The 14,071-nt window shown below is 36.7% G+C and overlaps 1 protein-coding gene across 1 annotated transcript; it reads right to left on the bottom strand.

Annotated features, from left to right (window-relative positions):
- Positions 1 to 313: 313 nt before the first annotated feature.
- Positions 314 to 2,417, bottom strand: LOC137623687 (uncharacterized). The gene is made up of 2 exons (XM_068354518.1): positions 2,260 to 2,417; positions 314 to 1,725 (listed from the first exon to the last, which is right to left on the bottom strand). Exon 2 carries the CDS (start codon positions 1,079 to 1,081, stop codon positions 365 to 367), a length of 717 nt encoding a protein of 238 aa, XP_068210619.1. The 5' UTR covers positions 1,082 to 1,725; positions 2,260 to 2,417; the 3' UTR covers positions 314 to 364.
- Positions 2,418 to 14,071: the final 11,654 nt, after the last annotated feature.

Here is a 14,071-nt window from a genome sequence, read left to right on the forward strand (position 1 = left end):
TAATTATATAACTGTATATTTATATCTTGTTTCTTTGAACCTTTCTTTAGTTATTTAATTTTTAATTTAATTTTGGGATGTTTTCATTCTACTTCTCATTTATTGTTTTGAAGTCAAATGTTCTATGGTCTTCTTCAAGATTAATCTTGCCTAATTTATTTCCATCAAAGACATTGTCTTAAACATGAGATAATATTTTTTTCTCTTGGGATGTATCAATTACATAAATACAGGAATTTAAGGATTCTCATCTTACAGTCCTTTTTCTGTTTTATATTCCTATAACTCAGGAAAATTAATAAAAAAAAACATCGGTATTTATATACATATATTGTCATGACTAGGTTGATAACCTGAAAATATTTCATTGAGCCTTTAATACCCTATTAGCAATATATCTTAGGCTGTCCTTGTTCCTGAAGATGTTCTGGAACTTTTTCAATTTCTCATTCAATTCCTCGTTTTCTTTCTTCAACTGGTTGACTTCCTGAAGCAGAGCTCCATTACTAACTCCTCCTTGCGATGAGGGTGTTGTAGATGCTTGTTGAATACCCGAAGGTCCAGCTCTCACGATCTGTACGTTGCTGAGCTGCACCGTGCCATTGCATGAAATGAGAACCTGCCGTGGTCCCCCGTTGATGGTCACCTGCTGAATCTGTTGTGATGGGACTAGAGAGACGGTGACTGTTGCTACTGGCGTCGTCCTGTTGGTCTGACTATCCTGGGTTTGCGCAGGAGAGCTATTGTCCTTTCGTCCAACCTTACTATTAGACCCTTGGCGGGCTTCGTCGTCTTCTTCGCGTGGTCTCTTATGGCTAGTTGAAGCTGCAGACGAAACCTGACCTTGTACAGCTGCCTTGGCGAGTTTATCCAAAGACGGTGACGGAGGCGGCGGCGGTGAGGTCACGTTCTTGTTTCTGGACAATGCAACAGGCACTGATCTGGGCACAGGCACAGTAGACGCCAGAGGGGACACCTTTGACAGGTCCAGAATTGTGGGTTCAGCCTGTCGATCAAGGCCACTACCTGGGATGCGAACGAGAGATCTGACGAGCTGACCGGAAGAGTACGGAAGCACCATACTGGCGGGTGTGTTAACCGGGGGGGGTTGGGGGGGGGGGTTTATTTGCTCACGGGGGGTACTTATGGGTTTGTTTGATAAATCTGTGAAGATGTATTTTCGAAACTAACGCAAAATGCAAAGTAATTGTGATTGGGGGAATGCAATGGGTTTAAAGATTAATCCAGTATGTAAAGTTTATATGTGTACATTCAAAGACTTGAGTAATTGTGTACATTTAAAGACTTGAGTAATTTAAATAAGGAGAAACTATATCCACAAGGAAATAAACCTCGGAATATTGTTTCAGTGGGATATACAATGCTACAAGTAAGATTAAATTCTAAGGGGCAACTTTAATATATCGAGCAGATAAAATAAAATATTTGTAAACAATCTTTAATCTTGGAATTAATTCTTGAGAATTTTTTGCTGATGTATCATCAAAGAGAAACAAACTCTAAGACAACACTGGTCAACAATAGGAAATAACTAACAATTGGGAGTCTTTGATCTAAACAAGTCACGAGTTTGGGGACAATACTATCCAAGCAAGGGAATACCCCTAGCTTGACGCACTGCCGTTGATGTGATGTCTAGGGAATACCCCTAGATTACACGGCCAAACGGGGAGACTTTTGCGTTGAACTTGGTGATCAGCGACACTGTAGAGAAAGAAATGGAACGTAAGTTTCGTGTTTTATATATTTATTTACTTCATTGAAAATTATTAAGCATATTCAGTGCGAATATGTACTCTAGAGTAAGGGAGATTTAAACCATTCTATTTTTAGTTGAAGCAAAAATTCCCCCCCCCCCAAAGATCGGTTCACTTTCTACATAACAGAATTAGAATCTACATAATAACAGAATGAGAAACATACTTCAGCAGAGATTTTAATCCACTTCGTTTGTATTTCCCAAAATCTTAACACCAATATAATTCACTATGGTGAAACCTAAACATTTATTCTAAAGGATTAAAATTTTCATGTAAACTGTTCGATTAAATATGAGTTTTCAAACACTTCAACAAGTTGCAAACACTTCAACAAGTTTCAAACACTTCAACAAGTTGTAAAATGACCACTTCTTTCCAACAGATTAGCTCGAAAGTAAACATTTTAAACGTCGAGAAGAATCACAATCACGGGTGCTCATATAACTGAACTGTGAGTAGCAGTCTTTACTGTCTTTACCTGGACGGCTTCTTGCAGATGTATCTAAATTTAGCAGCTGGTGAAGACGAAAACTTCCATTTCAGGCTTCGCGATCTCACTATGTAGTGTTGTACCGCGCAGTCAATCTATGCCCCACTCGGCGGCTTCACTCACTTCTTATACTCTGACTGACTAAAACGTTTTGCTGCTCATACGTATCGCCCAGTGTTGAAACTCGGTACGTTTGGTTGTTTGTTTGGTAATCACGTATATGTTGCTTCTATATAATCAATATTTTGGACTGCTCATTTCTCAGTGAAGTATGAATGCCTATATTGACGTAGAATACACGTTTGTAATAATTATATTACATTTCAGTGCAAATTTTGCAACATCTTTGTCATTTAGTCTCTCTCTCTCTCTCTCTCTCTCTCTTCTCTCTCTCTCTCTCTCTCTCTCTCTCTCTCTCTCTCTCTCTCTCTCTCTCTCTCTCTCTCTCTCTCTCTCTCTCTCTCTCTCTCCGTGTATTAGCGTTCTTTTGTTTTATTTGTATGCCTTTTTCCTATTCCCAAAACGGTGACCTTAGATATTCCATTTCAACCTTCAATTGATTGCCATTTAGAATAAATTGATTAACTATTTCAAATACGTAGCCACTTCTGTCATGTTGAAAAAAAAAAGTTAACATTGACGTCTACATATTTTTCTCTTTCCCTTTGAGTAAGAGAGAAACTCATATTGATAATTAGAAACTAACAAACTAAACCTAAGAAAGACCAGTACAAAGAGGATTTAATAACAGTGTAGCCTTTGTTTTAAACTTGGTCGTTGGATGGACTCATTATGATTTGAACGAAGATGTTGATTATTACAGTTATCATTAATAGGTTGTTTGACGCACTTCTTTATAAGTAATGCTAAGGATATATAAGCATATTTAGAACTATGTATTTTTTTATAGTTTATATATGTAAGATTTATTTTCGTGTTACTGTTCGCATAATATTTTATTTCATTTCTTCATTACTTCCCTTGTTGTTTATTTATTTCCTTCTTTCCTTTCCTCGCTGGGCTATTTTCCCTGTTGGAGCCCTTGGGCTTATAGTATCCTGCTTTTCCAAGTAGGGTTGTAGCTTAGCTAATGATGATAATGATAAACGTAGTAGTAGTAGTAATAATAATAATAATAATAATAATAATAATAATAGGAAAATTTTAAGCTAATTTGACATTTCAAAGAGAATGTGTGAGAGAAAGTTTCACATCGTAGAACGCATATTAATTCTTTTTCCCACATTTTGTCGTATTTCTCATGGATATTTGTATAAGTGTATATCATTACCCAAGGACGTTGCATACGCAGTACCTCTAGTAAAACTGGGGAATCCCGAGTACACAATATTTCATAACCTTCAAAATCGTTTTGTCCGTATGTAGTAGTGTTTTTTTTTTCCCTTTTTTTATTATGTTTTTTCTTTTTTTTTTTTTTTTTTTTTTTTGCCCTTGGGAACTGAGGTCTGGTATGTTAATCATCATCTTCTTCTTCTTCTTCTTCTTCTCCCATTTTAGTAGGAGATCTCTATTTTCTTTTAGTCTTTGGGTCAATGAGCATTCAGAAGTATTTGTTCTCAAATTTTTTTTATAGCTGGAACACTACGGTAAGTTATATATATATATATATATATATATATATATATATATATATATATATATATATATATATATATATATATATATATATGTGTGTGTGTGTGTGTGTGTGTGTGTGTGTGTGTGTGTGTGTGAGGCCTCGGCTAAAGCAATTCTATACATGGAACTCAAAACAAATGGAAACGTAGTGTGTACAATTAATCATAATGACAACATTGGCTCTCCTGAACCTAGTACGTGGAACCCTGGCTCTCCTGAACCTAGTACGTGGAACCCTGGCTCTCCTGAACCTAGTACGTGGAACCCTGGCTCTCCTGAACCTAGTACGTGGAACCCTGGCTCTCCTGAACCTAGTACGTGGAACCCTGGCTCTCCTGAACCTAGTACGTGGAACCCTGGCTCTCCTGAACCTAGTACGTGGAACCCTGGCTCTCCTGAACGTAGTGCGTGGAGCTTTGGATGATTCAATCAAGGTCGCCGTGAAGAACGAAAGCCTTGGGCTCAAGAGTAGGATATAAGGGTGGATATTAGGAAGATTTAAAGAAGTGGACTGCTTGAGTTGCCTGAACGATGTCACGCTGAGGTAAAGATATAAAATGAAGGGGGTATTTGTTTTCTTCCCGATACTCTTATCCTATTTTGTCCTTGTAGATAATATACGTTTTTAAGCTTACATGAAAGACGCTTAACAGAAATCAAGATAAGGATTGATGAATTGCGCAGCGGTTTAGACCGATCCGATGCGCAGACATGATACAACTTTGCTTTTGGAGAAGTTGACTAACATAGTGGGATTATTATTTGCTTGCATTATTGGAATTGGCAAAAATCGGTGTTCTCCTGCTATTTTATTTATTCAGTAATATAAATTGATGAATATAGGACTATTTTTTTTTTTCATCCTAGTAATAATACTTTGTGAATCGTTAATGAATGCATTATGCTTGGACTTTGTTACGGCACTCAAGACCGACGCACGAGTTGCCAAACAGACCTGGAATATTATTTCCATATGATCTTTATATATATATATATATATATATATATATATATATATATATATATATATGTGTGTGTGTGTGTGTGTGTATATATATATATATATATATATATATATATATATATATATATATGTGTGTGTGTGTGTGTGTATATATATATATATATATATATATATATATATATATATATATATATATAATTTTTTAAAACAAGATTTTGAATAAAAAAAATAGTGGTACTGGTGATTTTTTTTCTTTGATTAAGAAATATACATTTACAATTCTTACAATTTATATATTACATACATCACAATATACTTACATGAATAAATTTTGTGGTTAATATATTGGCAATTGTACCTTTTACTATTCATCGCTACCTCCAGGTAGTTTATCAATGGAAATTTCCTATGAAATTAGGCAAATTGGCAACTCTTTTTGTCTTAGTCGTTCGGTGGCCACTGTTCATGGTGCATTGAAGTTATTCTTTCCTACTTATATTGTAGAATATATATTGATTAGATTGTTCATTTATTATCATTGTTTTCATGTCCCAAATTAAAACTGGTGTCTATTAAATTCAGAGTTTAATACGGGATATAAAACGAAATATTTTAAGACAACATAGCTCGTAATTTCCAACCGTGGGTCTCTATCATGATAGATGATCAACTTTAATCACTTTAAATGTCAAAGCATTTAAGTCTATTTTCGTATAATCGCAATAAGTTCTGTATTTTTTTTTTTAAATATCATCATCATCATCTCCTACGCCTATTGACGCAAAGGGCCTCGGTTAGATTTCGCCAGTCGCTATCTTGAGCCTTTAATTCAATACTTCTCCACTCATCATCTTCCACTTTACGCTTCATAGTTTTAAGCCATGGAGGCCTGGGTCTTCCAACTCTTCTAGTGCCTTGTGGAAGCCAGTTAAAAGTTTGGTGAGCTAATCTCTCTTGGGGAGTGCGAAGAGCATACCATCTCCATCTACCCCCCACCATGCTCTCATCCACATATGGCACTTATAGTTCATTTCTTTTAGCGATGCTTATTTGCACCGACTCGCAGCGGTGCCCTTTTAGCTCGGAAAAGTTTCCGGATCGCTGATTGGTTGGACAAGATAATTCTAACCAATCAGCGATCAGGAAACTTTTCCGAGCTAAAAGGGCACCGCTGCGAGTCGGTGCAAATAAGCATCGCTAAAAGAAATGGACTCTAGTAATCTCTCTTATAGGTTCGTTTCTAATCCTGTCCTGCCATTCAATTCCCAATATTCTTCTGAGGCCTTTGTTCCCAAATCTACTAAATCTCTTGGAAATATGTTATCTTTCATTCACAGTGGCCATATCGCTGTTCTATCGGCAGCATTCCATGAATAATACGTTCTCTTGTACTCAACATCAGGCAATAGCATCTAATTTGCCTTGCCCTTGAACATAAATCATGCATAGTCACGTAGTTCTCCCATTGCAGTGATTTTATTATCAATAACACGAATCAGTAATTCTTGGCTTTTGAAATGATAAGAAAGATGTAGTTGCACCATTATTTAATTATCGTTCCATTTATCTAATTATCTAATCTATATCTATACCAATTTATCTATCGATTAATCAGCCTATGTATATTCATAGATTACACTCAAATCGTGGTTAGTCATTTAGAAAGCATCGAGGCATTGCCGGATAACTAGTCAGCATACAGTTATTATTATTATTATTATTATTATTATTAGCTAAGCTACAAACCCTTGTTGGAAAAGCAGGGTGCTACAAGCCCAAGAGCTCCAACATGGAAAAAAAGCTCAGTGAGGAAAGGAAAGGAGAGAATAGATAAACTTTTATGGCAGTGGTGAATAAAGAAAGTACCATAAGATCAGTTGAAATACATCTGTCATGTTTGAACTATGAAGAGAGACTTGTGTTAACCTGATCATCGTAGAAACATTCTTCAACTGCCAGATTAGGAAGATCATTCCACAATACGGCCACAACTGGAATAAAACTTTTAGGCCGGGAGCACACTACCGACTATGTGGCGCCACAAAGCCACAGCATCGTGTGGCGGGGATGTGGTCTCCCATAGGTTTCCATTGTTTTCAAGTTTTGCCGCGCAAACTAGCGACTGTGGCTCTCTGTTGCTCATCCCCGCCACAGGCGTGGCGTGGCTTTGAAAACAATGGAAACCTATGGGAGACCACATCCCCGCCACACGATGCTGTGGCTTTGTGGCGCCACAGAGTCGCTTGTGTGCTCCCGGCCTTAGACTAATGTGTAGTGTTGAATCTTGTGATGGAAAGGCAAGACTTCGAATTAACTGCATACATACGTACAGAATGGGGTTTTGGAAGATCTGAATGTAAAGGATGGTCAAAATTATGGAAAATCTTATGCAACATGCCATGACGGTACCAGAGATTAATATCATGATCAGGAATAAGCAATTTAATAGACTGCAAGAGTTTGACCAACAAATCAAGATAAGAGTAAGCAGACGAAGATTAGGGAAGAAGAAGAAGAAGAAGAAGAAGATCAGTCATGAGAACAATACTCGAACCAAGGCAGAATGTAATCCTTGAAAATTTCTTCATGGTAGATTGATCTTCGAAAAGCTTGAAAAACTTTCTCAATAAGCAATTTTTGTGGAATTGATGAAAAATCAGACGGATTAGGTTTCTCAAAAGTAAATTGAGAATCACACCTAAATTTTAAAGGAATTTTATAGGCCTATATTTAAAGAAACGTTATCAATGCAGAAATCTGGATGTTGAGGAGCCACTGTCCCTGACTTACTTACAATCATATTTAGAGTTTTGTTAGGCTTCAACTTCATGCCTCATTGTTTGCACCGTATACTAATTTTAGCTAGATCTCTTTTAATAAATTCACCAATGCCAAGTCTACATTAAGGAGATAGAATTAGTGCATAAAGAGTAGAATTATCTGCTTATGCAACGAGTTTGTTTTCGAGGCCCAAAGCATATGGTCTGTATCAATAGGCCTAAGTCCTGATAAACTAGACTTTAGAGCACTTTTCAGATCCGGTGTAATTATAGCCACTTTCTCGGATTTAGGAAACTTACACTTAATACTAATATTTACTATTTTTATTTTAGGAAAACGTATCTTACAGAGAATATAAAAGGTGAAAGCGAAGCGCTGGCACGAACGTATCGTTAGGAACCTTCAGATTTTACCGGCTTCCTAATGCCAGAGCCCGTGTCTTACACAAGGGTAAGGCAATCTGACAGACAGACGTTTAGTTCACAGTAGGAAAATCCTTGTGCTGTATTTGGATGCCATAATTATAGCTAAAAGACCATTAATATGGGAATTCGTTATTTTATTTTCCCAAAAGAAGAAAATACGAAGAAATGGACGCATGCTTACAAACGCAGACGATGTTAAATGGAAGCGTAGCGTTGCCAGATGTACGATAAATGTCGTACCCATACGGTAATTTTGACTTTTCTACAACCTACGACCCAGTGTTGTACGACCTACGACATTTTAGCCAAATATGCTCAATTTGTACGACCATGAATAAGAATATATATATATATATATATATATATATATATATATATATATATATATATATATATATATATATATATATATATATATATATATATATATATATATATATGGTTTCAGTTATTATTTAAAAGTTAGCAAATGCACACAAACAAAATTTCCACTTCCAAAGAAAGAGCAATTATCGTACATGATTATGATATACATGTGTGATTAGCTAATACGACTAACCATAAGACCAATCAGCAAAGAGGTTGGGTACAATACAAGAACGAGCGAAATTGATTCTGAAAGTTTCAGTTTTAGAGTTGACAGCATATCATTTCTAGCTAAAGCTCCAATACTCTTCAAAGTTTAGATGATGAATGGAGGGCTTTATAAAGAACTCATGACTAAGATCTCCCTGTAGATATTAGGCAGGTGGCAAAAAATGATAAAATTCCTGACAGATTCTGGATTGCAATAAGGGAACTCAAAGACGGTTAAGGATAGTTGGCTATGTCTTCCCTACTCAGGGACTTAGGGCCCGGCTAGACCAAGCGCGGCTAGCGGCGAGGTTAGCGGCAAGAGGTTATGGCGGCAAATTGAAACCTTCCCGCGCCTCCTATCTGGCCACCTACATAAGATACCTAAGGTTTCAATTTGCCGCCATAACCTCTTGCCGCTAACCTCGCCGCTAGCCGCGCTTGGTCTAGCCGGGCCCTTAGTGGGTAGCCTAGTCTTTCGCTGCCTCATGCAAATGCAGACCGTTATTATATTTTTTTCTGTATAGATAGAATAAAATCTGGAGACTAAAAAAGCTTAGCGTTACAACTGTTGGAGATTTTTTTTTTTTGTGCTCAATAGTACTATAGTCCATTTCTTTTAGCGAAGCATATTTGCACCGACTCGCAGCGGTGCCCTTTTAGCTCGGAAAAGTTTCCTGGTCGCTGATTGGTTAGAATTATCTTGTCCAACCAATCAGCGATCAGGAAACTTTTCCGAGCTAAAAGGGCACCGCTGCGAGTCGGTGCAAATATGACTCGCTAAAAGAAATGGAGTATAGTTGGGAAGGAAAACCATAGAGATTGTACCAACATTCATCCGACCAAGTCCATTCTTTGTAAGAGTTCAACCAACTTGTATTGCAGGCACTCCATGTGATGTCTCCATCCCACATACAAAAGAAAATTTGCTGGGAATAAGTTATGCAAACTTTCGAGTTTTATTCATGAACTCTCTCTCTCTCTCTCTCTCTCTCTCTCTCTCTCTCTCTCTCTCTCTCTCTCTCTCTCTCTCTCTCTCTTATATATATACTGTATATATATATATATATATATATATATATATATATATATATATATATATATATATATATTTATATATATGTGTGTATATATACATGTATATATATATATATATATATATATATGTTTATATATACATATATATGTGTATATATGTATATATGTATATATATATACATATATATGTGTATATATGTATATATGTGTATATATGTATATATGTATATATATATATATATATATATATATATATATATATATATATATATATATATATATATATATATATATATATGCCTACATTATATATATATATATATATATATATATATATATATATATATATATATATGTGTGTGTGTGTGTGTGTGTGTGTGTGTGTATGTGTGTGTCTTTGCACTCGTACATATATAATACTAGAATTCTTCGATCATTTTAACATCTTTGTTTACGATTTTTTTTTAACTCGGCCTTACATCTGAATACATATAGGCTACTGTAGTTGATTTCATTTTTTTTTCACTTGCTACAAAGCACACAATACAAATAAAGAAGGTTAGAAACTTATTAGTCTTATCATTATCATCATTATTACTGCTTCTATTATCATTCCAATACATTATAAGAGTTTTTGTTGTTGTTTTTAGCATCTTGGATCGTTATAAGCAGGTACGTCATTTTTATGGTACTGTACGACATTTTTATGGTACTGTACGATATTTCTTAGCTGTTTGGTACAACAATTGGACCAAAAGTATCTGGCAACGCCTGCATGATACATTTCTTCCCTTCGACTCTATTTTCCTAAAATATTTTACTGGTTGTCACACCTAGATTACGAAAAGTAAATTGCATTACACTATCAAATTAAAGTCCTCTGCCGTTGTCTTTAAGTGATAATTAAATATATAGAAAATATTAAGTTCTTTGTTCTTTAATTGATTGGTTTGGGGTTTTCTGGCGTCCTGGCATCCAAGGCCATTGACGCCGAAATTATGAATTGTTGTGATTTCATAAAATCTGAAATGCAACACAGTCTTTCCAGGTCAAAAGGAAGAGGAGAGATGTGCACGAGCCATAAAGCGAGGACTGGAGAGGACAGCCCAGGAAATGCTGTGTGAAAGAGAGAATTCTCATTCAGATACCAATGAAGTTTCTCCAGAAGTCTCTGTTCAAGAAATTATTCCACAGCTTGAAGAAAGTTCCAAACAAAATAGAATTAAACAAGCAGAGGGAGTTGAGGAGCTGAAGAAAAAGATAGAACATTTGGAAAAGACCAATCAAGAACTCCTGAAACTGGTTAGTTTGGAAACGGAAGTGACGGAAGCTAAGTTTACATTAACTGAAATAAACAAGGTATTTCAACCTGTGCTAAGTACGACACAGATCAAATCTCTCATTGCTAATAAGTCTGTCTGTCAATGGAGCGATGATGACATATCGTTAGCTTTCACTCTCAGAAGCATGAGCACCAAATGCCATTCATATTTGCGAACTAAAAGAGGATTTCCTCTGCCATCAAAAAGTACACTGAATAAACGAGCGCAAAATCTCAAATGTGAGCCGGATATTTTGCATTCGATTCTGTCACTGATGAAGGCAAAATCAGAAACAATGACGGAAATTGAAAAACTTCCCGTTATTTCATTGGATGAAATGAATATTTCTAGTAAGTGACAAAGGGATGGACGTTTTGTATGAACCTCATGATAAAGTTCAAGTGGTTATGTTAAGAGGTTTGACGGCAACCTGGAATCAACCCATATACTACCAATATGATGACTCTAATGTGCATAAAAAACTGACTAGATATCATTGTAAATGTTGAAAAGGCTGGATTTGCCGTTGGGGCAATTGTCCATGATCTTGGACCCACTAATTTGAGGGTTTGGAAAGAATTCGGGATTGATCCCCTTAACCCATGAAAAGTCTTTTTTAAAAACCCATGTGCTGAAAGGAATGTCTGATCCCCTTAACACAGAAAAAGTCTTCTTTTAAAAACCCATGTGCTGACAGGAATGTCTGATCACCTTAACCCGTGAAAGGTCTTTTTTAAAAACCCATGTGCTGACAGGAATGTCTGAGCCCCTTAACCCGTGAGAGGTCTTTTTTAAAAACCCATGTGCTGACAGGAATGTCTGAGCCCCTTAACCCGTGAGAGGTCTTTTTTAAAAACCCATGTGCTGACAGGAATGTCTGATCCCCTTAACCCAGAAAAAGTCTTTTTTAAAAACCCATGTGCTGGCAGGAATGTCTGATCCCCTTAACCCATGAAAGGTCTTTTTTAAAAACCCATGTGCTTACATGAATGTCTGATCCCCTTAACCCTTGAAAGGTCTTTTTTAAAAACCCATGTGCTGACAGGAATGTCTGATCCCCTTAACCCAGAAAAGGTCTTTTTTTAAAAACCCATGTGCTGGCAGGAATGTCTGATCCCCTTAACCCATGAAAGGTCTTTTTTTAAAAACCCATGTGCTGACAGGAATGTCTGATCCCCTTAACCCATGAAAGGTCTTTTTTAAAAACCCATGTGGAGACAGGAATGTCTGATCCCTTAACCCAGAAAAGGTCTTTTTTTAAAAACCCATGTGCTGACAGGAATGTCTGATCCCCTTAACCCATGAAAGGTCTTTTTTAAAAACCCATGTGCTTACAGGAATGTCTGATCCCCTTAACCCATGAAAGGTCTTTTTTAAAAACCCATGTGGAGACAGGAATGTCTGATCCCTTAACCCAGAAAAGGTCTTTTTTTAAAAACCCATGTGCTGGCAGGAATGTCTGATCCCCTTAACCCATGAAAGGTCTTTTTTTAAAAACCCATGTGCTGACAGGAATGTTTGATCCCCTTAACCCTTGAAAGGTCTTTTTTAAAAACCCATGTGGAGACAGGAATGTCTGATCCCTTAACCCAGAAAAGGTCTTTTTTTAAAAACCCATGTGCTGGCAGGAATGTCTGATCCCCTTAACCCATGAAAGGTCTTTTTTTAAAAACCCATGTGCTGACAGGAATGTCTGATCCCCTTAACCCATGAAAGGTCTTTTTTAAAAACCCATGTGGAGACAGGAATGTCTGATCCCTTAACCCAGAAAAGGTCTTTTTTTAAAAACCCATGTGCTGACAGGAATGTCTGATCCCCTTAACCCATGAAAGGTCTTTTTTAAAAACCCATGTGCTTACAGGAATGTCTGATCCCCTTAACCCTTGAAATGTCTTTTTTAAAAACCCATGTGCTGACAGGAATGTCTGATCCCCTTAACCCAGAAAAGGTCTTTTTTTAAAAACCCATGTGCTGGCAGGAATGTCTGATCCCCTTAACCCATGAAAGGTCTTCTTTTAAAAACCCATGTGCTGGCAGGAATGTCTGATCCCCTTAACCCATGAAAGGTCTTTTTTTAAAAACCCATGTGCTGACAGGAATGTCTGATCCCCTTAACCCATGAAAGGTCTTCTTTTAAAAACCCATGTGCTGACAGGAATGTCTGATCCCCTTAACCCATGAAAGGTCTTTTTTAAAAACCCATGTGGAGACAGGAATGTCTGATCCCCTTAACCCATGAAAGGTCTTTTTTTAAAAACCCATGTGCTGACAGGAATGTCTGATCCCCTTAACCCATGAAAGGTCTTTTTTAAAAACCCATGTGCTTACAGGAATGTCTGATCCCCTTAACCCTTGAAAGGTCTTTTTTAAAAACCCATGTGCTGACAGGAATGTCTGATCCCCTTAACCCATGAAAGGTCTTTTTTAAAAACCCATGTGCTTACAGGAATGTTTGATCCCCTTAACCCTTGAAAGGTCTTTTTTAAAAACCCATGTGCTGACAGGAATGTCTGATCCCCTTAACCCAGAAAAGGTCTTTTTTTAAAAACCCATGTGCTGGCAGGAATGTCTGATCCCCTTAACCCATGAAAGGTCTTTTTTAAAAACCCATGTGCTGACAGGAATGTCATCATATTTGCTGATGCTCCCCATATGATATATTTAATTAGAAATCATTTTCTGGATCACGGGTTTCTTATGGAAAATGGGAATAGCTTATCGGGTGCCTGTGTCCGTGAAATGCTAATGAAAACCGTATCAGAGTATGCCTTAACATATAAAATTAATAAAACACATATCAATGTAAGTGGCTTACATAGACAGCGTGTAAAGTATACTGCACAGCTACTTTCAAAGTCATGTGCTAAGGCATTGTATTTTTTAGGAGAAGGGCTTATTAGAGAGCAACAATTGGAAGGAAACTGCCTATTTTATAGCTGCAGTGAATGAATGGATCGATGTCACGAATTCCTCTATGATGTTAGGAGACATAAAAGCTCGATGTCATGAATTCCTCTATGATGTTAGGAGACATAAAAGCTCGATGTCATGAATTCCTC

The sequence above is a fragment of the Palaemon carinicauda genome, chromosome 2, assembly GCF_036898095.1.
Source record: "Palaemon carinicauda isolate YSFRI2023 chromosome 2, ASM3689809v2, whole genome shotgun sequence".
Lineage (NCBI taxonomy): Eukaryota > Metazoa > Arthropoda > Malacostraca > Decapoda > Palaemonidae > Palaemon > Palaemon carinicauda.